The 26,030-nt window shown below is 46.5% G+C and overlaps 1 protein-coding gene and 1 long non-coding RNA gene across 7 annotated transcripts in view; one reads left to right on the top strand and one right to left on the bottom strand.

Annotated features, from left to right (window-relative positions):
* The window catches only part of ACACA (acetyl-CoA carboxylase alpha), a 183,804-nt gene that overhangs the window by 153,150 nt on the left and 4,624 nt on the right, over nt 1–26,030 (top strand). For all 6 annotated transcript variants that reach the window (XM_053367490.1, XM_053367488.1, XM_053367489.1 and 3 more), the window contains 7 exons: nt 667–763; nt 1,645–1,741; nt 2,869–3,004; nt 6,947–7,124; nt 8,067–8,179; nt 17,830–17,984; nt 19,183–19,353. In XM_053367490.1, coding sequence (XP_053223465.1) covers nt 667–763; nt 1,645–1,741; nt 2,869–3,004; nt 6,947–7,124; nt 8,067–8,179; nt 17,830–17,984; nt 19,183–19,353 — 947 coding nt within the window. The remainder of the gene's footprint in view (nt 1–666; nt 764–1,644; nt 1,742–2,868; nt 3,005–6,946; nt 7,125–8,066; nt 8,180–17,829; nt 17,985–19,182; nt 19,354–26,030) is intronic.
* Nucleotides 12,318–20,549, bottom strand: LOC128402981 (uncharacterized). The gene is made up of 3 exons (XR_008327825.1): nt 20,349–20,549; nt 14,348–14,438; nt 12,318–12,624 (listed from the first exon to the last, which is right to left on the bottom strand). It is a non-coding gene; the product is annotated as an uncharacterized LOC128402981 (long non-coding RNA).

Here is a 26,030-nt window from a genome sequence, read left to right as displayed (position 1 = left end):
TTGTCATTCCTTCCCTTTGGCTAGACCCGCAGCAGTTCTCAACCTGTGGGTTCCCAAATGTTGTTGGACTACATCTCCCATCATCCCTGACCACTGGTCATGCTGGCTAGGAATGATGGGAGTTGTAGTCCAGCAACAACTGGGGACCCACAGGTTGAGAAACACTGGGCTAGAGCAAGGCAGGCTTAAATCTCATTCCCTCCACGACTTCCATTTGCGTAACACAACTTCCTTTTCTCCCCAACGTGCCCCACCCCTCTGTCCCCCTCCGCCAAGTCTGCTCTGGAGGGTTGAGGGAACTCCCAGGACAGATTTGAGGGGCACACAGAGGAAAGGGAGAAGTCCTTGTGCAAATGGGATGACTTTGCAGGCTGCAACCCTAAAGCATTTTGAAAACGACGACAAAGGTGCAGTACGCGGCACCTTAAAAGATACAGCCCATTTATTGCGGCATAACCTTTACCTGCACTTGAGAGTCCACTTCATCAGATGCAAGAAAATGTTATAATTCATGTGAGCAGATATGCAATTTGTATGCATTGTCTTGTGCTTTGCTTTTAATTATGTTTATTTATCTGCATATTTATAATCCGCTTCACAAGACTCGGGACAACTTGCGCTCACTTCCACTCCTCTTGATGTCCCCCTCCCCACCTTTCTTTGTAGCTCAGAAGGGCCAGTGGCTCTCTGGCTTCTTTGACTACGGCTCCTTTTCGGAGATCATGCAGCCTTGGGCTCAGACAGTTGTGGTTGGCAGAGCCAGGTAAGTCGTTGTTGTTTGACATTTGTGGAGAATTTTGCATGTTCAAAGCACTGAAAGGTACATTATTTTGTTGTCATTTCTACAACAGCCCTGCACGGGAGCTCAGTATAATTATCTCCGGACTGCAGATTAGGGCAGGGGGCCTGCTTAAGGCCCTGCTGTGAGTTTTCCAGACGGATATGAAATTAAAACTGGTTTCTGATTTCTAGGTCACAGCCAAACTTGTCAATACAGTAAGTTGGGGTGGGTAACCTCAAGCGCAGGGGCCAAATGTGGCCCTCCAAGCCTCAGGACTCTTCCATAGGCCAGTCCCCTGGCCACAGTCTTCACTGCCCTTGCTTCATCCCTTCCTTTAATGTTTTTGCCTGGGTGGAATATGTCCTCGAACGCAAATAATGCATTATTCCCTGCCTGTATGGAGGATTGGGAGGGTGTTTGGTGAAAGCTCAGTAATATCCGCAAGAGAGAATGTCCTGCCTCGTATGTACTTCTCTGGCTTTCTTGCTCAACTTAAGCCCTATTGTGGTTCAGAGGGAAAGGATGGCTACATACAATGCTGCAAAGTGACTAAAAGACTGAAAGCCAAGGAGAGGCAATATTCTAAATGCCTAATCACTTTGCATATGTTTAATTCTAAAATTGATGGCAGTGCTCTATAGATTTGGGGCTGGGTATGTGAGAGTTCTCTTCCCCCCCACCTCAAAATAAATTTCCATTTTCCCCAACAAAACAAAAAGAACAAATCCCCACAAGCAGCAGCTGCTGTCTCTTCCTTGGGTTTGGGGGGTTTTCAGTTGGAAAAACTGCGCAGGAGGAAAGGGTTTAACCCCCTCTCTCATTGTTGCACAAACACAATTGTGCATTTTGCCATTTGTTACCAGGCTGGGTGGAATACCTGTTGGCGTGGTTGCGGTTGAAACCCGGACAGTGGAGCTGACCATTCCTGCAGACCCTGCAAACCTGGACTCAGAAGCCAAGGTATGTTTTTTAGCTCCTAAAACATGGCATGGGTCCTTGGGGGATGCTGAGGGCAGTTGTTGTTGAGGGTGGTGAAAATGTGTCTGTTTCGTTCTTTGCAAATGGGTATGAAAAGTGCCAAGGTAATTCCGACTAGATCTAGCATGATGTAGTGGTTAAAAATGTCGGACTAGGACCTGAGAGTCCAGGGTTCAAATCCCCACCTGGGCATGAAGCTGAGTGAGTGACCTTGGGCCCAGTCACTGCCTCTCAGCCCAACCTGCCTTACAGGGTTATTGTGGGGATCTTGGAGGAAAAGGTGGGATATAAAGGCAATAAATGAATAAAAATGGGACAAACTTTGGAGGCAATGAGCCACAGTGCACACAAGCCTCCAAGTTACACAGAGCTCTGTGTTAGTAGAATGGGAAGGACTGCTTAACTTCTCAGTTAATTCTGGAACAAGGCACATGACTTGAAATCTGTCCTTGGGGCCACTCACTTGCCCGCATGCATCCGAAGCATATCCCTTTGAAGTGATATAGCACTGGGGGATATCTGTGATTCTCCAGCTGATAGATACCAACTCCCATCAGCCCTAGATAGACCGGCCAATGGCCAGGGGTGATGGGAGTTGTGTGAGATGTAGGCCAACAACACTGATGTTCTCCAGAGCAACATTTGTAGGGAGCACTCCTCCATCCTTCACTCACATGAAAGGAGGGGTGTAAATGCAGTAGGTCTCCATGGGTTGCACACGCAGAGACCCACCACACCTCCCGTTTTGCTGCATGCCCTGCCTGTTTTCGCAACCCCCCTGCCCTGACAGCTTTTCGTTGATGACCCAGCAAGTCTTCAAATAGCTTTTGTGGTGTTTCTGCTGGGGTTGTATCCAGGATTCATCATGCTCTGAGCAGACCCATTGACATGAGCAGACAGGACCACTGTGGGTCCGTTCCATTTCCACGAGTCTGCTCTGAGTGCAGCCCCCTGTGTCTTAGCAGCTGTGGACTAAAGCAACCTTAATCTCCTGCAGTTAATCGGTTTTGGTTTTGTACTGGCAGCTTTCGCTGCTGCTGCTAATGCTGCCTTGCAGTTGATCCTTGTACTCACCTGCAAACCATTTCCTCTCACTCACCTTGCAACAGATTATCCAGCAGGCTGGCCAGGTGTGGTTTCCTGACTCAGCCTTCAAGACGGCTCAAGCAATAAAGGATTTCAACCGGGAAGGGCTGCCGCTGATGGTCTTTGCAAACTGGAGAGGCTTCTCTGGAGGAATGAAAGGTTATTGTTGTTATTGTTGTTGTTTAAAAATGGGTGGGTTTTTTTCAGCCAGTGGTTGCTTTTGCCCATTGGGATTGGTGGAGTGGACGGCAGGGAACCCAACAGTACGTGAAACTGACTAATTCTTGTTTTCCCCACATCCTCCTCCCTGCCGCATTGTACAAGGGCAAAACTGGCAACGAGGAAGAGGAAGTTGATAGCAAGGGCCACCTCTGGGCTGGTTTTAAGTCAGCAGGCAGGCAAATGGATGCTAGCCAAGGGTAGACAGAGGCTGGTGGGGCAGTGCCCTATTTGTCCTCATGGACCAGCTTCCACTGCGGGGAGGAACATGTATTCCAGAGAAGAAGCTTCCTCAAAGGGCGATCACCTTGGACATTATCCAGTGTCAGCCGATAGAGGAACCCAGGGAGCAAGTTAAGGGAGCATCTGTTGTCAATCTTCCCACACTCCTTAAGAGAAACGCTTGCAATTTTGGTTTCCATGTTGGGCGGTAGGGGGAGGCGGGAGCTGGAGGGGGGCAGAGGATTAAGCAGAGAATGAAAATAAACAATTATACCACCCCTCGGTGCGCCTAAGAACACACAAATACATGCATATATACACACACTCTGCTAAGATTTGGCTGCGCCGTGGGTAAAATGACTCCAAAATTGTGTGTAATGAGTAGGAAAAGATTAGAGATCGCTCTTGCCATGTTGAGAATTGACATTAGTAGAGGAGATGGGGGGGACTCTTTACAAGTCGGCCTAGGAGGTCTAATTTAAGCCGTTGCACGCACGCACACGTGTCCCCAAACACACTGGCTTTTGCACATATATTTATATCCCTATATGCATATATAAACAAAAAAATCTGTATGATAAATAAAGGCATATCGAGAGTGGGAAAGGTTTATTTTTGCCGAATGAGCTCCGTCTAGCCGCAAGGCTATTCAACATAATGCAAAAATTAAATTATTATTTCCTCTTTAAAAAAAAGAAGGAAGAGGACGCCTTGAATATTTAGATGGAGGGAAGCAGTTTATTTAGACGAACCACCAGTGACCCACAACAGCGAGACATCAAGCGTGAAATTTACTCGAAATTAGCACCGGGGTCTTGGGCTCAGCGGGAAGAGCGGTTGATAGGATGCAAATCCCAAAGATATTAAACCGCCTTGCTGGTGGCACTACGGGGTCGCTCTCGGTTGGTTTTTCATGTTATACTTATTATTTTACCCACCCCACCCCCACCCCCTGGGACAGGTTATAAATAACAATAAAAAGGGGAAACGGTTACCAGAGACTTTGACCAGAATGGAAAAAAATAAAATGAAAAGACCTTTAAAAACAACTACAACAAACTCTGATTACCTGCATGTTTATATGATGGCGGAACCTGAGCGTAATGGATTTAGGAGACTCTTTTTATATGTAGGCAATGGGTGTATTGCTTGGTGTGTGTGTGTGTGTGTGTGTGTGTGTGTGTGTTGTCATTTTTACTCTGAAGCCCCATCCAAACTGCTAAGGATGATTCGAGCTTTGAGTGTTGCCCAGAATTGATGGACAGAGTCAGAAAGCAGGTGGGGGAGAGAGAGAAAGTGCAGTTACCCGAGCAGAGAAAAATTCCAGATGCCTGTGTTTGCCAGTGCAAACCTATAAGGTTGTTCCGGTGGCCTGGGAAATTAGACTTTTAACTTTGCACCGGACGGTTTGAAGGATTTTCTGTCAGTGGCACAATGTTCTGAGGTCATTGTGTCAAAACTGAAAATGCTTTCCCAGCCCATCAGAGACAGGGATCAACTATCTCTGCTTCTGCTTTGGTTAGAGCCCCTGCTTCATATGCAGAGACCCCCCCAGGTTCAGCACCCACCACCCCCAGATAGAGCTGGAGGGGAACCCCTTTCCGAAGCCCCAGAGAGCTGCTTCTGCCAGTCAGGGTACATGATACTGAGCCAGATGTCCAGTAGTCTGCTTCCTACGTCCTTAGACATAACATGACATTCACTGCTCTTCCTCTAACCTGTGGCCCTCCAGATGTTGGATCACAACTCCCATCATTCCTGTTGGCTGGGGTTGGTGGAAGTTAGAGTCGAACAACATCTGGAGGGCCACAGGTACCCCATCCCTACTCTAAAATAAGCTTGTGTCCCCTTCAGTAAGTCTGCCCAGCTATACTTGGGACTTCTTCCCCAGTAGCACAGTCCTTTACTTTCATCAGATCTATGTCCTTTGCCTTTGCCTTTGCCTGTTAGTTTAACAGAGGGCAATGGAGGGACTGTGGAACACAAGCAGAAATGTACGTAGGAGGCAAGTCAAACCTTTGGTACATTTAGCTCAGTACTGCCCACTGCAGAGGTTCTCAGGTGGCAGTAGAGAAGATCCGTTCAGGTGTTCTGTAGGAAGGTTGCAGAACACTATGTTCACCAAAAACAAACAAACAATGATCTGGTTCATCCATCACATTAGTAAAACAAATCTAGTTATTTTTTAAAGAGGGGTGGTGGTGGTATAAATTAATGTAGCCTGGACTTGCCAGTCTGCAATTGAATTCCATGCAAAAATAGCTACATTCAGGAAGCTCCCTTTGATTCATTCCTGCCCCATCTCCCTTTTCTCTTTATTTATTTTTTAAAAAAATCTCCGTCTCCGTGCAAATGAGAAAGAGAGGGAGGCAGGGAGGCAGGGAGTGCAGTCTTCCCCATTTGGCCAGCCTCCTTCTACCGAGTTAAAATATACGCTCATGGCAGGAGTGAAAAATGCCAGGCTAATTACACAATTATTTTATTATGTAGCACTACTAAAAAATGTCTCCTAAAGAATTAATTTGGTTAAAATAATTTGAATTGAGCAATTATTTTCTTAACATTGGAATTAGCTGAAAGGAGCTTCAAGTGGTTTATTGCTAGCACTACATAATAAAGTGATTGTTTAATTAGCAATAAATTTGTCATTCCCCTTATATATATATTTATATAAAAAATAAGGATCTTTTCTTTTTCACCCAGAGATGACATTCACTCGTCCTTAAAAGAAGTTTCCCCTCTTTGCTGCTAGCATTTATTTTTTTTAGTGTTCCGTTCACCTGAACATCGGTTAAAGAATACATTTGAGCAATTCTTGGAAATCCTTCAGGAGTGCAGTCTTTAAAAAAACTATTTCTCACTTCTCATGATAACCAGGAAGATTAGATTACAATCACCTTGTAAATGAACCCACGAAAGTGTCTGGTAGAGGGTGTCAGGGAGGGAGGCCAACAGTAGAGGGAGCCAGAGCCAATGGCAGATAGAGACAACTAGTTCTAGATTTGTTCCCTTCCTCCACCTCCCCACTTCTCAGTTCTACAAAGGGCAACACTGAGATGGAGGAGGAGGGAGCTGCCAGGCAGGGCCAGGTGGCAGCTGTTTGAGGGCAAACTGGGACTGGTGGGGTGGAGCCCCATTCACCCTAATACAGGCATGGCCAAACTTGACTCTCCAGGTGTTTTGAGACTACAGTTCCCATCATCCCTGACCCCTGGTCCAGTTAGCTAGGGATGATGGGAGTTGTAGTCCCAAAACATCTGGAGGGCCAAGATTGGCCATGCCTACCCTAATAGATCAACCACTCCTGTGTACTACAAGCAAAACAATGAGGTAGCCAGAAAAACACCCTCCAGATGTTTGGGACAGCAGCTCCCATCAACCTCAGCAAGCACAGTGCAAGGTCAGCAAAGGCTGCCGTCATGCAGTCTGACTGCCCCTGAATGTGGAGGTTCTGTTTGGCCCATGTGGCTAGCAGCCACGGATCTATCTCCCTTAACCATTAAAAAGCAATAACAAGCCATCGGAGATAAATGGCGCGTGGCCACGTCACCTTAAGCTGAAGCTGTGAATTCCATGAGTTAACCATGGTGGGCTCTGTGCGCAGCCTTACTTCCTGTTTGAAGGATTCTTACACCTGTGTCCTTTCCCCTCCCTGTGCAGACATGTACGACCAGGTGCTGAAATTCGGGGCCTACATCGTGGATGGTTTGCGGGAGTACAGGCAGCCTGTCCTTGTTTACATCCCACCCCAAGCGGAGCTGAGAGGAGGCTCTTGGGTGGTGATCGACCCCACCATTAACCCCCGGCACATGGAGATGTACGCAGATCGGGAAAGCAGGTAATTGCTTCAGTCTCGCACCTCCTTCCATCCCAGCTTGCCTACCTCAGAGATGCAAACGGCCAACTAGCTGAGAGATGCCCAGATCCCATCATCATGAAGTTGAGAGTCCCAACAACCTATCAAAAGCTGCCGTTTACAGAGACAGACCCATTCAAGTCCACCTGACTGCAGCAGTGAGGGGCGTGGCCTAGGGAGAAGGGGCGTGGCTAGGGAAAAGGTGTGGCCTAGAGAGAGTTTTAGGGCCATACAGTGGTACCTCGGGTTAAGTACTTAATTTGTTCCGGAGGTCCGTTCTTAACCTGAAACTGTTCTTAACCTGAAGCACCACTTTAGCTAATGGGGCCTCCTGCTGCTGCCGCGCCGCTAGAGCACGATTTCTGTTCTCATCCTGAAGCAACCCGAGGTACTATTTCAGGGTTAGCGAAGTCTGTAACCTGAAGCGTATGTAACCCGAGGTACCACTGTACAGAGAGGCCTGCATTTGGGCTCTGCATCTGAGATTCCGCTCTGGAAGGGTGTGGCTTGTGGAGCAGACTGCAACTCCCATCAGCCCCTGTTGGCACGACCCACTGTGGTCCAGAATGTCAGGAGGGCACCATGTCCAGTAAGGCTGCTTTTAAGGCATAAAACTGCCAAGAAACCTAGTCTGGCAATTTGAACAATGCGAAGGGATGCGTGGTCTGGGGATTTTTTTTGCTATGAAGCGCTTCCTCCTCCAGGGCAGATGCCACATTCAAATAAATCCTAGTCTAATATACGATTTAGTGCTAGAGTTCCCCTCTTTTTCATGAGGTTTGGATCCCTCGGAGGCTGCTTGCTGTGGGGGAGAAGGGTCTTCCCCACGGAGGGGCACCTCCCAGTCTAGACGCACTCAGCCTTGAATGGAGTAGCCTCTTTGAGAACATACTCCTGTTTATTTCCCCCACCCCCTTTCTTCAGAGGAGGGGTTCTGGAGCCCGAAGGCACAGTGGAAATCAAGTTCCGAAAGAAAGATTTGGTGAAGACAATGAGGCGTGTGGATCCCATCTACGTGCGTCTGGCAGAACGACTTGGTGAGTGTTGGTGGGGTTGCTCATGTGCAAATAAAAACCTGTCCAGCTAGTTTCTAAGAAATGCATCCACTTTTCCCTTCTGTTGGCCCATTTTGAGGCTTTTGCCTGTCAGAATCATGGGGGGGTGAAGGTTTGTTTGGTGGTGTTTTTCCACTCCTTATTCATCAGGTTGTAAGGCAGAGACCAAGAAAGCATTTAGGAGGAGTGTGTTGTGTGGAAAGGCCTGTCTAAGGTCAGGTGTGTAGATTTTTTGGAAACGATTGGAGGCTGCAGTTACAGTTCCTGCGTTAATTTACAGTGGAGGCTGGTCCATTAGGGGGAATGGGGCAGGTGGTTGGAGGAGTGCTGGACCTGGACACAGTAGTAATATTTGGGATTTATACAGTGCTTTCTCTACTCAATAAAGTGTATCAGTTCAGAGAAAAGGCGAGTGAGAGGTGACATGATTAGTGTTTATTAAATGTTCCATGGCATGGAGAAAGCGGAGTTTTTCCTCCCTCTTTCATTGTGCTAGAACTCATCCAATGAAGCTGAAGGTTGGGAAATCTGGGACAGATAAAAGAAAGTGCTTTTTCGTGCAGCACAGAGTTTATGGAACTTGCTCCCCCAGGAGGCAGTGATGTCTACCAACTTGCGTGGCTTTCAGAAGCAAAAATGATTCTGAATACCAGTTGCCGGAAACTGCTGGAGGGGAGAGTTCTCCTGTGCTCAGGTCCAGTGTTTGGGTTTCCCACAGACATCTTGGTGGCCACTGTGAGAACAGAACGTTAGACTAGGTGGGCCATGGGCCTGATCCAGCAGAGCTCTTATTTGTGCCCTTACATTCTTATGACTTTTTTTTTTAATACCTTACTGCATGTTGGTGCCATATCTGTATGGAGGTTGCATTTAGGCTGCTTGGTTTAAAACCCACAAACATTGCAGCTAGGCTGCTTTGCACTGAACCCCAAAGCTGTGTCTGAAAGCGTTTTGTGGTACGGCAAACCAGGAACAGTTTGCCCTTTCTTCGTAGGAGCTGGATGTGTCCGAGCACAAGGGTGAACATTATTTTGAACACATGACTCCTCCCAACCAGAGCATTAGATGTGCTGAACTCACACCCTGAATCCCCATTTTTGATTCAGCTGCTCTTAACATCCCCTGAATCTCTTCTTCTCACCCTGGTTTGCACTCAGCCTTCCAGAGGTATCAATACAAAACCAAAAAGAGCGCTTTTTACTACCATTAAAAGATGCTTCAAATTTCTCCCCCTGCCCTTTTTTTAAATAGCATGGTTTGTTTGTGTGCGTTTTGTTTTGTTTTTATAAAAAAAAATATCTATTGACGCCAATCTCCCCCCACCAAAGAAACAGGCTAATAATTTCTGTGCAAAACACCACCAGTGACACCATAGGCGGAGCCCCTTCTCCACCATCCAGAGAGAATGGGAGAGTGTGCATTAAAAGCTTTGGTTGCTGATAAGTGTCTTGCTTAGATGGCTCATAATTGCTCTCAATGTCGGGCCATCGGTGGTGGTGGTGATTCTCCCCCACCCACTAATGCCGTTCAAAAGCAGGATGAGCCTAGATTGTAGGACACAGCGAATTGCATAATTTCTCCCTCTCTCTCTCATTTTTTCCCATTTTTTTTTTGTGCCGGTTTTTCTTTCTGGCCAATTTAAAATTTGTCAAAGCCGGTCGTCTTCTGGATCACTGCCCTTTGATATTTTGCGCACTCCATTTGCCACAAACAAGCCGCAGGGCCGCGGTTCATGCTGACTCCAGCAGAAGCGCAGAGAGTTCCATTTATCTTACAACAGCCTGCCGCACACTTGCTCATTAGCTGGGGGTTCGCTGCCTCTCTTAACCCCTGAATGGCCGCCATCATTTCTACCGAGCGGCTGCTTTGTGGCAACATCGGGGGGGGGGGACGGGGACGACGACGGACGGTGCTCTTGCATCTGTGTGTCGTTTGCATGGGGCGGGGGGTGGCTGGGTGGAGGGAATCTGAGGGCAGCGTTGCATTTTCCTTCTGAACCTTTCTCTCCGCCACTGGGTTTCCACTGGCAGAGAGGGCTTGGGGGCAGCACAAGGAAGATCTTGAATAATGTGACACAGATCTGCTCATTATCAATTTTTTCCCAAGTGTCGTAACCGAAATCTTTATTAGTTTCGTGTTTATTAAAATGTCACTCAATGTTACGTGTTGAGCTTTGGCGTAAGCGGAAGAGCTTTGGCGCAGCAGGGGAGGGGATGTGAGGCTGTGTGTCTAGCGCTTTTAGGCTGCTTAAACTTTTTAGAGCTTGCCAGTTAGGCTTTTTTTTTTATTAAAAAAATCAACCCACAAAAACTCACATGAGATTTATTTATCTTTAAGTCTTCTGGTCATGATTTGTCGGCAGAAATGGTTAATCAGGAATGTGTGACTGTGCGAAAACAATCAAGCCAACGTTTGAAAATGAAGTCAATATGAAACTGGCCATAGTGCAGCATTAAGCCAAGTGTGGTTTTTAATTCAGTACAGTCAGCCAGTGGAACTCCACGGCACAGGACAGAACAGGGGCCCACTGGAGAGACTCAGTATAGGGGTGGAGTCAGCTACAAAATGGTAGTGGATAGAGACAGAGTTTGGCCATATCAGTTCGCAATTAAGAACATCATTTTCTATTGAGAGATTGTTCTTTTTGAAATGGCTGAATTCTTTGGCATGGTGATTTCCTTGTGGCAATGAGTTCCGCAGCTCAGTTTCCCTCAAACTAAGTACAGGCGTTGGCTCTGGAAGTATTGTGATCCAGTCTCTCCTTTTTGGGCAGAATTTGCTGATAAAGAGGCTAACTGGAAAAGGTCATTTATTTTGCGTTTTCTCTTACTGCCTTTGCACTTCTCAGAGTATGAATTCTTCTCCCATTCTCCTTTCACACTTAACTTGTCCCTTATACACCCTCGAGACTTCCAGTTTCCTTCATTTATTTATGTGCACTTATTATTTGCTTTTCCTTTACAAAACGTAACCCAAAGCAACTTACATAGTAGTACAAAGATTAAAACTCACAAAAAACCAAAACAGAATAAAAACCATAGTCACATTCATACTTATAAAAGGCAGACCTACCACATCCCACCCACTAAAAGAAATCACAAATATCTTTAAAAAAACAACCTCCAGATTACGGCCAAAAGCCTGGGTAAAAACAGATGATTTTGCCTGGTGCCTAAAAGTAGATAGTGATGGCACCAGGCAGGTCTCCCTAGGAAGAGCATTCCATAAGCAGGGAGCCACCACAGAAAAGGCACTGCAGTCCTGAGCTCAGTCAGGCAGTCAAAACTGAGCTGCTTCATATACCCATAGCCAGAGATGGGAGCTGGAGGACTGAATGGAAATCCTTAAGGGAAGAGCTGTGTTTTAGTGGAGAGTGCTTTCACACGTGGGCACCCTTCCAGAGGTGTTGGGTGTGGCAAAAGTGTGTGTGGCCTGATACACACATCCAGCAAGCAAGAGGCATTCTATCTCAGTTCATGCACACTTTCCCCAGCCAGGTAGAATCACTTGAGGAAGGTGCAGAGCAGGGCCAGTGAGGAAGGTGGCCTTGTCGGGATCCCAAGGGCCAGTTAGAGAGGCCTGGAGGGCCACGTATGCCACACCCACCCCAAGACTGAGGTTCCTTGTTTTTCATGCAGAAGGCTCGTAAGTTCAGTACCCGACATCTCCAGCTTAACAGGATTGGGCATTAGTTACGGTGGGAGACCTTTCCCTGCCTGAGACCCTAGAGAGCTGCTTCCAGTCAGAGTTGGTAAAACTGGGCTAGGTGGGCAAATAGCATGACCCAGTATATAAGGAATCTTCTGGAGTTTCTGTTCACTCAATGTCAGTAGATAAGGGATGCTGAACTACTAGGAGCTAGATCAGTCTTTGCGTGTCACGTTTTCAGGTTAAATGAGTTTTTTAGCATTGATTTTATTGTATGAACGCCATATGGTATCTTAACAGCATTCGAGATTGTGGCTCTTGGTGCTATTTTGGCTTGGGAAATTGGGAGAAATGGAAAGAAACACAGTGACTGGCGGCTTTCTAACTTTTCTGTTGTGTACCTGCCCTCTTGCTTTCGGTCGTAGTCCGTTACAACTTGGGAGAAGCACAGATTTTGTTATATGGTAAAACATTCTCACAGCACCATGGTGAATGTGTCCTCTCAGATCAGCTGCTTATGGGTTGTTGACCTATTGAAGATAATAGGTCACGCACAAAATGAGACACACACCGGGTTGGGAGGGATAGACTAGCCAACATCTTTGACTTGCTAGAGAGCGTCCATCTCTTTCTTAAAGGGAACACAAGTTGAAACCCCTTCAGACTCTTCTCCCCCGCCGTTGCCTGCTTGGTACTTTGGGAGTTCCAGAATGGCCATTCGGCATCAGATGACTTTGTAGGGTGATGCATTGTTGGAAATTTGCACTTGTGGGATCTTCCTTTAAAAAATAAAAACAAGGTGTGTGAGTTGTCTGTGCTGATAGCTTCTGCAAATGCAATCTACCTCTCAACAGCACTAGTGTTCGGAGATCCGTGAATACAAAGAAGAGCCCTGCTGGATCAGGCCAATGGCCCATCTAGCTCACCTTCCTGGTCTCGCATCAGTCCACCAGGTGCCTCTGGGAAGCCTGCGAACAAGGCATGGGTGCAGTAGCCTCCTCCCCACTTGTGACTCCCATCAGCTAGTATGCAAAGGCATATACTGCCTTGGAGGTAGAACACTGGCATCATGGCTTGTAGCCATTGGTAGCCTTATCCTTCTGAATGTGCCGGGACCGCAGCAGCCTGATGACTCCAGTGGTCCATGCATTGGTAGCCTCAAGGCTGGAGTACTGTAATGCACTTTATGTGGGGCTACCCTTGCGTTTGGTCCAGAAGCTTCAACTAGTGCAGAATGCAGCAGCCAGACTGCTCACAGGAGCAGATTACTGGCAACCTGTTACCCCACTGTGGAGAGTAGCACTGGTTGCAAGGTACTTGTGTTAATTCACAATGCCCTAAACAACTTGGTCCCATAGTATATTTTTGCCACAGGAGTATGCTGGTCAGTACAGAGTTGGGAGTTAACTCTTTATTAGCAAATGCACAATCTCTACAAACTTGGCTGAGTGTTGGGCCTAGTGAGCATAGCAGCTCATTCCCGGTGGTCTCACTCCATGAAGATCAGTTACCAAGACTAAAAGTCCCTGCCTCCTTTCAGCTGCCTATGTCGCCTCCTCTCCAGGGCTTTTCCCAAGCAGTCGGAGACTGCACCTGCATGCCTGTCTTTGCTCCTCCCGCCTCATGCCTCTTCTGGTTCTGGGAGTCAGCAGAGGAGCCGGTCACAGCAAGAGCAGGAGACACCTGTGACTCTTTCCCAGCCTGACTCATCTCTGCCTCTTGGCCTCCCTCCTCTGCTGCTTCAGCCTCTGCCTCTGATTCTGGGCTTCTCTCTGCCATGGACTCCCCCCACTCACTAAGCCCTGTTGCCTCTTCAGCTTCTGACACCTCCTCCTCCCAGTCTTCTCCCTCTTTTCCCTTTATTTACTCATTACCATCTCTCCACCATTCCCCAGACTCTGAGCCTTCTTCCCTCCCCAGCTGGTTCCTCCCACCATTCCTCTGCATCTACCAGTCCATGAAACTTGAGGACAGATTCCTGATGGCTGGGATCCTCTGATGGGGCACTTCTGGTTGTTCCCCATGCAACCCCTGAAGTTCAGTTGGCCATCGCTAGGGACTGAGTCTTTAGTGTGGCAGGCCAGCCCCTGTGAAGCTCCCTAGCTGTACAGGTTCGGTGGGAACCATCCTTTGCTTCCTTCAGGAGTCCCTTGAAGATTTTCTTATTTGCACAGGCGTAAAAGCCCTCCCCATCTTTTAAGTGTGAGGCCTGATGATCTGACTGCAAAAGAAAGAAACCTATTCCTTTATATTTAATTGTACAGGAGTCTTATGGAATTGATTGAGAGCTTAGCCTTTTACAATACCCAGTGAATAAGAAACGTTCCTGACAATCAATCAATGATAGGATAATCACTCTTTATTCCCCTTCTCCCCCCCCTTCCCCATCCTTCATTGTTACCTCTTTCTTTCAGGAGAAGAGGGTTCAGAAGCCAAAAATCTTTATAGACGCCACTTTTAAATTAAGCAGAAAATAGACATTGACATATTTGTTAATCTCACCTGGATCATTACCGGGGCTGGCTCGACAACACAAGGGTGGCAGACGGTCTGGAATACATGAGTGTTTGCTTCCTTAACAACTGCTGCTGTCCTGCAAAAAAAAAAAAAGGATTCTTTTTTAAAAAGCAATAGAAAATAGAAAAGAAGGCAGCACATTACTGTGTTTAAAAATAATTATGGCACTAGCAGTAGCCTTCCCACACCTGATTCCTAGTGTAGTAAAAGTCGTTGAGGTGCGCTTGGCTTATGTTAGAAGAATGCAGCGGCACAAGATGAAAATGTAATGCTGCAATTATGAAGCATGTGCATCTCACACGTTGTCAACTCCAGCACATTTGCGTGCAGAGGTCAGTGTTGTGTATTTGCACACTTTAGAATAGGTCCTGGTTCTGGGGGCTGCCTTAACCCCCCCCTCCCCTGCCTTGCATCTGATCAAACCTTTCTTTCCTCCGCTCTGGTCCCGTCCCCCCCGCTTGTGACATGTATCTTCCAGGGAAGGGCCATGGCTCAGTGGCAGAGCATCTGCTTGGCATGCAGAAGGCCCCAGGTTCAACCCCTGGCTGGGAGAGAGCCCTGCCTGAAACCCCAGAGAGCCACTGCCAGTCAGTGTCAGCAGTACTGGTCTATTTGGTCCAATAGGCTGACGTAGTCGAAGGTACCTTCCTTGTGTTCCAATGACTCCAGTTAAGATCTCCTGTTTCTCCCCCCACCTTCATCATGCTCTGGCTTAAACAACTGACAGCTAGTGATGGATGAGCAATCTCCAGCTCGCCCCATAATTAATTTGGTTTCATAACCCCCCACCCACCCCAGAAAAATCTGTGAAAGAGCCTCTGTCTGTCTATGCTTTCCCCAAGAAGGTTTGGGGGTTTTTCTTTAGTTTTATTCAAACATCGATGTCGGAACCTTCATTAACACGTGTTCCTGGGCCACAGTGTGGTTAACAATGCTAGTACAATAAAATAAAACATTTCTTAAAAGCAGTAGACAAGTTGCCCACATGTCAACAAAGTGGGCCCCTGGTGAGGCTGCTTGGAGAGAGGATTTCAGATACAAGGTGCCACCACTGAAAAGTCTGTCTCTGTAGTTGGCTCCTGCCTTATCTTTTATGGTGGAAGGCATCCATGGGAGAGCTAGGGAGGTGGTCCTCAACTCACTTTTCCAGTTCCCACCCTCTGCTCTCCAACCAAGCCTTTGTGAGTGGCGGGGTGGGGGTAGGACTAGTGACAGGGAGGGGTTGCTATAGACAGGAGAAGTGCAGTAGGCCTCATCCTTCAGCCATCAGTGACTCTTGGCATGTCCACAAGGCCTAATAATAATTGTATTATATTGTTCTTTGATGGTTGGATAGTGTTCTCAAAGCTACCAGGATGAGTTTGACTAAACTGTGGGAGGCAGTGGAAGACAGGAGTGCCTGGCGTGCTCTGGTCCATGGGGTCACAAAGAGTCGGACACGACTAAACAACAACAACAACAACATTGGGCCATGCAGGGGAATGATAAGTCTTTACCTGGCACTGAATGGATGCTAATGATGGTGCTAGGCAGAACTATCTGGGGTGAGTGTTTCAGAGATGGGGAGCCACCACTGAAAAGGCCCTCTCCCTTGTCATCGTCCTCCCTGCCTTCCTCAGAGAAGGGGCCTAGAGAAAGGGGCCTTTCCTGTTGTTAATGAGACCTTCCTGAGGGACAGGCAGAGATAACTGGCTGGTAGCAAACTTGGCATAAGCCAGGCTCAATCTGAAGGGGCAGAGGGTTACTCTGAGCTTCTGAACTGACATGTATAGGGAGCAGGCAGCCTTCCCCCTCAGCGCCAAGCTGCACATGACACTTGTCATTTGTTTTTCCCCTGTGTTGCTAATTTAAATAGTGTGGTGGGCCAATTGTGTGTGTATGGTTAAGCCTTTGTGTGCCCACTGTGGTTCCAGCTGGAACTGCCCCCCCCAAAGATGTGCTATTTGCAATGGGAAGAAACATGATGGCTATTCTTGCTTTCCCCACCATGGCCCCCAGGAGAAATGGCTCCAGTGCACAGGCCAACTCAGCTTCTGTTTGGCTTCATTCCGAGGTGCACATACAATGTTAAATGCAAATTAGAGCCTGGATAGCTCAGTTGGTTAGACCATGGTGCTGATAACACCAAGGTTGCAGGTTCAATGCCTGTATGGACCAGCTTCATATTCCTGCATTGCAGGGGGTTGGACTAGATGATCCCCAGGGTCCCTTCCAACTCTACAGTTCTGTGATTCTGTGATTCAAATTCCAGCATTAGATTCCAGCCATAGTCGAGTGTGGCTAAGCTTATTAAAATCCTCATTGGGTCAAAGGGCACACAGTCAATCTATCAGCACCCTGCTTTGAGCTGTCCGTGGTGCTAGCTCTGAGTGGGCCTTGTAGCCAAACGCATTGCAGTGAGCTGCCCATAGTGCTGCCTTTATGGGTCATCATTCATTCATGTTGCACTGAGCATAGCGCTGTTTCTAAACTGGCCCTGTATTTCTGATTTTAATTTATAGACCAATTAAAAACAACTGCACATGTGAAAACAGTTAAAAGTAGTTCTGATGCAGATGCAGCGTGAGATGAAAAAAATCAACTGAATGCATGTACTTTGACATTCAGATCCCAGTTTGATTGGAGGTTATTTAACCCATTGGGTTCTTTTTGTTGGGGCTGGGTAGATACTGGTTCAGCCCAGAAATGCAGACCTAATCTCCTGAAAGCAGGGTGGGCAGCCTGTGGCTCTCCAGGTGTTGCTTGATGAGGCAGGTGGGAGTTCCACCACATCTGGAGCTTATATAACTCAGAGGTCAGAATTTTCTGAATGTAGCAGTCGGGATTGGCTAACAGGGATATGTGTGTGCTTCTTTCTTGTCCCACACAGATCCTTGTGCTTTGCCCAAGAATGCTGTTCTGTGTCCCTCCAACTCATTTCATCTCCTTATCATCTGTCCTTCAGTTCTTCCCCGCAACCCTCCTCTGTAGCTTGGAAATTCAAAATCTAGATCTTGGAAGCACCGTAGATTATGGCGTGTGAAGCTGCGATCTCTGTAGATTTGCATGCATTTTATAAATGCAGTTTGCTCTCTCGCTCTCTGTGTGATTGACTCTGCTCCGATTCTGTATCAGAACTATTGGGTTGGATAGCAGGACACTGAACTGGCCAAGGATATAATGGTGTGAAAATGAGGGGCTCTTTGGGCTCTTGGGACCTTCTGCCTATTTTTCTTCAGGGCCTTGGGACATCTACAGTGTCTCAGTATCTTCTGTGCTTTTCTTCTTCTACACCTTGGTCTTGAGCTCGCTTATTCGCCTGTGAGGGAACCCGAGTAAATACTTGTTTCTAAGCTGTAGGGGTGGAGGAGCCGAGAGTGGGGTTTTTTTGTTCCCTGTGGCTTGTTCCTTCTGCTTTTTTCTCTCTCTCTCTTCTCCCCTGCGGTCTCTGACAGGTATCCTTTTTTGTTGTTGTTGTTTGATTTCAGGCACCCCGGAGCTAAGCCCAGCTGAGCGGAAGGAACTGGAGACCAAGCTGAAGGAACGGGAGGAATTCCTAATTCCCATTTACCATCAGGTAGCAGTGCAGTTTGCTGACTTGCACGACACGCCCGGCCGGATGCAGGAGAAGGGTGTCATTACGGTAAGTACGATGAATCCTTTTCTTGCTGCTGCTGCTGTCAAAAGCTCCGGTGTGCGCAGACATCCTTTGAATGGTCACTGAGGAGGTCCTCACAGCCCCAAATTTCAAAGAAGCAGGGGTGGGTGGGGGAGCCGTGGCCAGCCGCGGTTTATACTAACCATGTGGCATTAATATTAAAATTTTGGAAAGGAAAAGAGAGTTTCAAGATATTATCCCTTTCCCTAGCAACGCTTAGGAAAGAGTTTGCAATCTAGAGGGAGCAGGGACACAAACCCCTTTGGCATCAGATGTGAACATGAATACAGCAAGTTGCCTGATACCATTGGTCCACAAAGTGCCCTCCCTGTAGACATCTGAAGGCAGCCCTGGGAAGCTTTCAATGTGTGGTGTTCTGTTGTGTTTCTGTATATTCTGTAGGAAGCTGCCCAGAGTGACTGAGGCAACCCACTCAGATGGGTGGGGTACAAAAAATTATTATTATTCTTGCCTACATTGACGGGCATTGGCTGCCCAGGGTTACAGACAGGGGACATTCCCATTGGGGATTGAACCCAGGACCTTCTCTCTCTCAGGTCATATTTCATAGAATCGTAGAACTGAAGAGTTGGTAGAGGCCACAAGGGTCCTCTACTCCAACCCCCTGCAATGCAGGAATCTTTTGCCCAACATGAGGTTTGAACCCACGACTTTTGAGATCAAGAGTCTCATGCTCTACCAAGGTGGTTGGGGCCGCACAACTGTCATCACAATGACCTGTGACTTTACCTACTCCATACCTGCTGGAGGGCAGGGAGGTATGTCTTGGCTAAGCAGACTCATGGGCCAAATGGGGAGGGCTGATGGTCTAAGTGAGGCCCATGGACCAGAGGTTCCCCGTCTTGGATTAGTATGTGTGTGTGTAGGGGGAGGTTCACAGAACTCTAGCCCAACAGTTGCCATTAATTTGATTTTGAATTGATTTTAGAATGAGTTGATTTTAGAATGCATTTTAATTAATTGATTGGGATTTTATGTGAATTGTGTTGCTTTTGTTGTTGTTGGCCGCTCTGAGCCCGGCTTTGGCTGGGGAGGGCGGGATATAAATAATAAAATTATTATTATTATTATTATTATTATTATTATTATTATTATTATTATTATTTATTTGCCACATCCATTGCAACTCATCACCTGCCCCGCCCCCACTCTATGTACACAGGATATTCTGGAGTGGAAAACATCCCGCACTTTCTTTTACTGGAGGCTCCGGCGCCTTCTCCTTGAGGACCTGGTCAAGAAGAAAATCCATGATGCCAACCCAGAACTGACAGATGGCCAGATCCAAGCCATGCTAAGACGCTGGTTTGTGGAAGTTGAGGGCACGGTCAAGGTAAATATGAATGCATACCTTTTTGTGGCTTACATCCAGCCCACATTTGGAAGGTCTTGCCTTTACAGTCCTCCTTCATGGCTATAAAGTGAGTGTGTGGGGTCAAAGCCTGGCAGATCCCTAGAGGCTGAGGTTGGGGTGATGGGGAGCTGTGTAGAATTTCCAGTGGTCTGCAGACAAGGGGAAATCTCCTTTCTCTGCCCCCTCACGGCTAACAAAGTCAGAATAAGTTTATGCAAAATAGGCAGATTGAGTTAGGCGATGTGATTTGCATGTGTTACATGTTTGGGAGAGTTGTTTGTCTCTTGATCTGTTCCCTATGCAATTTGGACACCTCTTTACGATATCGTAACCAAATTCTGTGTGGCGGTTCCTAAAAAGAAGGAGCAGGGTTTTGTTAGCGCCTGGATATCAGTGGGTTTTGAATCAAGATGGCAGGCTGAACCTTTCAAAAGTGAGCAGATTTCAACCACTGATTTAAAGAACGCACTGATTTCGTTTCGGGGAGAGAGGTCCTTGAATTCCTGAGAAACACCAGGTGCTTCCGCCAAGTAATTTGTACAAAGCAAAGAATTCAGCTGGTCCACAAGGCAGAATTTGGTGGACTCAATCCAGGTTAGACCTCATTCTTCCCAAGAAGCATGTTTGAGATGCAGGCAGGGGTGGAACACTTCCCCAAACAAAAAACTCCATTTCTCTCCACATGGAAAACAAAGATGTGGGTTTGTGTCTGATTTTGCCCAGCGAGTAGATTCTAAAGGTACAGAGGAATATTCTGTCACAGTTCAGCTTTTCTGCCAAGAACCGACACATTAGATGCTTAGGAGCATTTTCCTTGAAGCAGTTGAATTTTTGGAGGCCTCACTCATCCTGCTCTACTACTGTACTTATTTCTGCCTCTTTCCAAAAGGAACATCTTCGTGTTCCTTCTGTTTATTTTAACCTGTCCAAGAGAGCTTGTTGTGTTCACTTCTCCCTCCCCTCACATCATGAACCTCATTCTCTGTTTTCAACCTTGGTTATATTTTATGCTGGACAGTCTCTACGGCTGCTGCTCCTTTGTCACAGACGTGCTGTTACGCCCTTCCTGTTCTGTGACTTGAAGGGCAGTTGAGATACATAGATTCATATCTCCTCTGAAGTGCTCTGGGGCGCTGGAAGAGAAAAATATATTTGGGGAAGGGGGAAATCACACACACACACACACACACACACACACACACACACACACCCCCTCTGGAGGGCTCCAAGCTTTTGAAGGTAGTATCTGAGCATATTTCTCTCTTTTTTTTTTAAAGAAAAAAAAAGCCAGGCATCTAGTTAGCTAATACATTACACCAATCAAGGAGAGTTATCTTAAGCCACAATTAATCTGCTCCCTGGCATATGTTGATAGGAGAGCATCATGCTGTTTCTTAATTAAAGGCAAACGGATTAAAAATGATTAATAAGAGTATTAAATATTCGCCTAAACTAAAAGTGTTGGGATTCTCGCGCAAATCCTGGCTTTACCCAGGTCTGCAAAGTGGCAGGCATTTGCAGTGTGGATAGGAGGTGGCGGTGCTGGGATGGGATGGGAAGCGGTGGGAGAGGGAGGAAGGAATTTCTTCCTCATTGGCTTGTGAACACATTGATTTGTATGCGGAGGAGCATCGCTGTTGCGTCTGGGGGTCGGAGCAGCCGGCTGTGGCTGCAGGTTTAAAATAAGAATAATTGCAAATAACGTGGCAACCGTCACAATTTTATTATTTCCTGCCATCGCAGGATTTTAATAGATTTCGTCAGGAGACTCCTGAACAAGAAGTTTACACCTTAGGTTAAAATTTTGCCTCCTGATTTAATTGATTAGTGGAGCTGAGGTTACATGGAGGTATCCATGCCCTCACCTTTCCGTCTGCCAAATTTGATGGCGGGGGGGGGGGGGACTTGAGGTTGGGTCATTCACACAAGCAGATAGTTTGCCTTTTCTAGATGAAAAACCTGTAGCTCTTTCTCATAGAAGACAGCAAGCAACTGACACAAGCAACGTTCTGCAGAATACATCTGAAGGATGCATCAAAATCAGTGCCAAACCAATCCTTTAAATCTCAGCCTTCCATAATACTGATTGGGTTTGAACTTGTATGTTTTTGCAGCTCTCGTGGCAATGTTCTAGATTCCTAGAATACAACCTTTTAATAACTGACAGTAGCTTTGGTTAGTTCCAAGTATCTCAAAAATGAGATGAGATGTATCTCAAAAATGAGAAAAAGTCCTTACTTATATTTGCTTTTAAAAGGTAATATGCAAATTAATATAGGTCAGCTGATTAATCACCAACCACCACAAAATTAGTTGGTTGTCAGACCCCATTATAATTGATTTATGCAATATTTTCAAATGTGGAACGTATTTGGTAATCTGTGTTACCTTTTAAAAAATTATTTACACTTAACCTGCTTGCTTTTGCACTATCAAGCCACTCAAGGTGGCTCATAGCCAGCAGGTAAAAAAAAGCACAATACAGTATTGTAAAGCATTATAAAATGACAGGACTGAGCCAAAATAGAGCAGGGCATTTTTTGCAAGAATTTTTAACCTGTGCAAAAAAAAGAAAAGGTAACACACAGACATACCCTTGGCATTTTGGGGAGGTGGTTACAAACAGGGGTGAACATGAAGCTGCTCCCCCAATTTCTATTCAGACGGCAACAGCATCTCCCCCTTCCCTTTAACCTTGTGAGGCCTGTGGTTATGCTTCATACTCCATAACAGGCATAGGCAAACTCGGCCCTCCAGATGTTTTGGGACTACAACTCCCATCATCCCTGACCACTGGTTCTGTTAGCTAGGGATGATGGGAGTTGTAGTCCCAAAACATCTGGAGGGCCGAGTTTGCCTATGCCTGCTCTATAAGCCTGTGCTGATGGTCTAGTAGAGAGCATCTGCCTTGCATGCATGCAGAAGGTCCTAGGCTCATTCCCCAGCATCTCCTGGTAGGGCTTGGAGAAACTCCTGCCTGAAACCGCTGCCAGCCAGTGTAGACAACACTGAGATAGATGGACCAATGATCTGACCCAGTGTAAGGCAGCTTCCTCTGTTCGTCATACTCCATCCCTTTCCCTGACAGCATTCTGGGTACTGGTGCCACCACTGAAAAGGTCCTGTCCTTAGAGCAGGAATGGGGGGAACCACTGGCCCTCCAGGAGAGTCAGTGTGGCGTAGTGGTTAGTGTGACGGATTAGGACCTGGGAGACCAGGGTTCAAATCCCCACTCAGCCCATGAGGCTCACTGGGTGACCTTGGAGTCAGTCATTCACTCTTGGCCTAACCTACCACGCAGGGTTGCTGTGAGGATGAAATGGGGAAGAGAAATATGTACGCCACCTTGAGCTCCTTGGAGGAAAGGTGGGATCTAAGTGTCATGAGCAGATCAAACAGACAGATGTAGCTGGACTCCAGATCGCATCAGCCCCAGCCTGAAGGGACAGTGGTAAGGAGCTGTAGTCGGGCAACATCTGGGAGCCACATTGCCTTGGAGGGTAAATTTGTTCCCTAAAGTATCCTAAACTCACTGAGTGATTGGCTATAGGTGAGCAGGAAGAGAGAGAAATTGTGTATGTGCTCTGTTCCAGACATGTGGCTAGCTGAGCTTTTCGGAGCCAGAGGAATTTTCCAGGATCAGTGCAGTGCAGTATTTAAATCGAGACCTTCCCAGGGAATGCTGTTCAAGAGCCAGGCCTTGAGCCTCCAAATCAGCCTTCCTAATAACCCTGCCAGAGGGCCACCCATTGTTCCTAGTTAGGGGAAGCTGAGGCTGAGAGATGATTTTAATTCAACCTGCCAAGGCTCTCTCTACAGCTTGTTAGGAAAAGCACCCTCAGTTGTCAGAGCCTTGCCTGTAATTTTGGGAGCAGTGAAAATCAAGATCTCTCCATCTCTCCCTCAATATAAATACTGCAGTTGGTCCAAGAAGCACCCCGGCCAGCCCTGTATTGGTGCCGTGAGATTTCATCATATATTTAGAGCGATTGTAATCACCAAAAAAAGAGGCTTGCACGTAATTAAAGCCAAGATAGTTCCCTGCTTGCAGGCTTACAATCTAAAAGTCATGACACAAAAGGAAAAAGGGACAGGGAGGGAGGAGCAGGCACCAATTCTTAATGTTAGCAGTTCTTAGTTACACCGTCCAGCAATTATTACCTGAATTTTCTAAAGCAGCAGCTTTGCAAGAGATCAGGCAAAAAATTATTTAAATGGAGAACCTGGGATCGCTCATGTGCTGAGCATTTACTTAACCACTCAGCTGTGGCTTCTCTCTCCCTCTCTTTTTAATGATGCTTCCAACCAGCATAGCAGAGAAATGTTTCAATAGCAATCTAATTCTGAAACAAAGCAAGGGGTTGGCTATAAAAAAATGCATTCCTTGTCCCCACCCCAAACTTGGATTTGTTTTTTGAGATCCATATATAAAAGCGTTTCCCTTTTATATTATGGATAATTTATTTTTCTATTTTTGCAGAGTACAATGCATTTACAACTTTTGGCCATACTGGACTCCTGAGAATTTCTGTTGCTTATTTAAAAAAGAATGCAGAATAGAACCCTCATGGCCATATTACTTTGTTTTAAATCTGCCAAACACAAGACGTCTGATGAGAAAAACCCAAGTTCATTATGGTTGGGCTGGGCCTCTTTTTTTTTAGCTGTATGCTTGAGGATGACGGGGCAGGGGGGGGGAATTATTTTACCCGCTACGTTTCCCGATAGCCAAGGAATTAAGAGCTAAATTTGTAACTCGGCTCCTAATGCTCTTTGCGTTTTGTTACGGCTTCTAGCTAAGCGACTAAAACCATTACACACAACCCGGGGTGGTGGTATAATCCCAACCGCTGTAGCATTTGGCATACGCCATATTAAAGAATGTGGCTAAAGTGGTCCTGCTTATGATTCGCCCCTTTTCCTCTTTGCCTTTTGGCTGCGATTCACGACTGAAGAAGAGCAGGACTCTTAAGGCTCATTTTGACGCATCCCCATGGCCAAAAGGGTGCTTCTCTGGGAGTGAGGCTCAAGCCTGTGTGAGGGTTTTTGGGTTTGTTGCATGTTTGCTTGCCTCCTGGCCATGGGCTTGCCCCTCCAAGGAGCGCGCCAGCTCTTTGCAGCCCTTAAGCCGCCGAGATACTTCATCTCTGATTTTTTTTGACACGACCGCCTATTAAATCATGATGCGGAATTCATTGTCATTCCGACTTTGACTTGGTTAGCGATATAACTGAGAAGGATAGTGCACCTTTAAATGATGAGCTTTTGTGTTTAATTACCCAAATAAAATGACATAAATATGAATGAGCGCTAATGGTGGTACTTGGGGTTTTTTCTCTCTCTCCTCCGGAAACCATTAACGATTCTTAAATGATTTGTAAAGAAAATGAGAGGCAGAGGGAAGCTAGGAGAGAAGGCTATTAGGCTTCTAACACACTCCTGAATGATTATGTAGTCAACTACCTAGCAAATACTGAGCTAAATGATCTTGCCTCCTCCCTTCATCAAAAAAAAATTTTTATTTTTTTTAAAAATTGCTGCTGAGGTTTTTGTCGTGGTTGACCTCTCTTGTAATCGTCATTGCTTCTAAAATAGGGGGTTAGGTTTCCTTGACTGGTTTTACAAGCAGGAGGCACAGAATTCTACTTCATTGTTTTTCTTTAAAAAAATAAAATTCCCATTTCTTGCTTGCTTGCAGTACTAATGTGGACTAGTAACTTGCTTACTATAAAGCTGCGTTTTGGAGGGCAAAGCAGAAATGACTGGATATTGCTGCTTTAGTATAGTTGAAGCTTCTTAACTTTCCCTACATCAGCAATATTAATTTTTCAAGCTGGCATACTGGTGGGGCTGTGGTGCCCATCCTCAGAGGAGGCAGCCTGTTGTGTCTCTGCATGATTATGTGCTCTGTTCCTCCTCCTAACCAGCCTCCCCTGAGAGCAGATAATACTGCTGCATCGGTCTCTCCCAATAGAAAGAGGCATCCCTCTGAGGCGGCCTGTGCATAACAGAGACTCATGCAGAAACAGAGGATAAGCCCAGCAGAGGAGAAACGCTTGTCCTCAGAGTATCTCAGCTTCCATCGCTTTCTGTGGGGCTGCTGCATGATGGAGGTTATTGTGCAACAGGCACTGCTCACACACCTTTTCCATACCATCCGCACCATGTCTCAAAATGCCAGCCTGTAACTTCTTTGACACTCCGTCTGGATTTTCTCTTATTGCTGAAAATCCATTAAGAAAAACCAACCTGTTATAGATCTGCGATTGTGCCTAGTGTGGAAGCTCATTAGCACATTTTGGGGTGGTTTGTCACGTGTGAGAGAAGACATTTCTGTATTGCTACAGCCTTACTTCCCTTTGCTGCTTGCCTGGGTACAACTTGGGCGTTTTGTTTCTGGCGCCCCTAACACTAAAAGTTTTCCTGTTTCCACTAATTTTTGCAGGCAGCAAATCTACCACTGAGCTGCAGCTTTTCCCTCTGGTCAGTGATAGCCAAAGTGGTGCTCTTCAACATTTTTTCAACTCCAGCTCCCATCGTCCTCAGCCACCAATCAGGGATGATGGGTGCTGTAGTCCAGCCACCTTGGCTACCCCAGCTCTGATTCATGCTAAGTGGTTCTTGCTTGCCTAATTAAATGTGGGTGGAGAGCAGCA

Source organism: Podarcis raffonei, chromosome 15 (assembly GCF_027172205.1).
Source record: "Podarcis raffonei isolate rPodRaf1 chromosome 15, rPodRaf1.pri, whole genome shotgun sequence".
NCBI lineage: Eukaryota > Metazoa > Chordata > Lepidosauria > Squamata > Lacertidae > Podarcis > Podarcis raffonei.
Note: the sequence above shows the minus strand (reverse complement) of the source record. Positions and strands in the feature narration are given on the sequence as shown.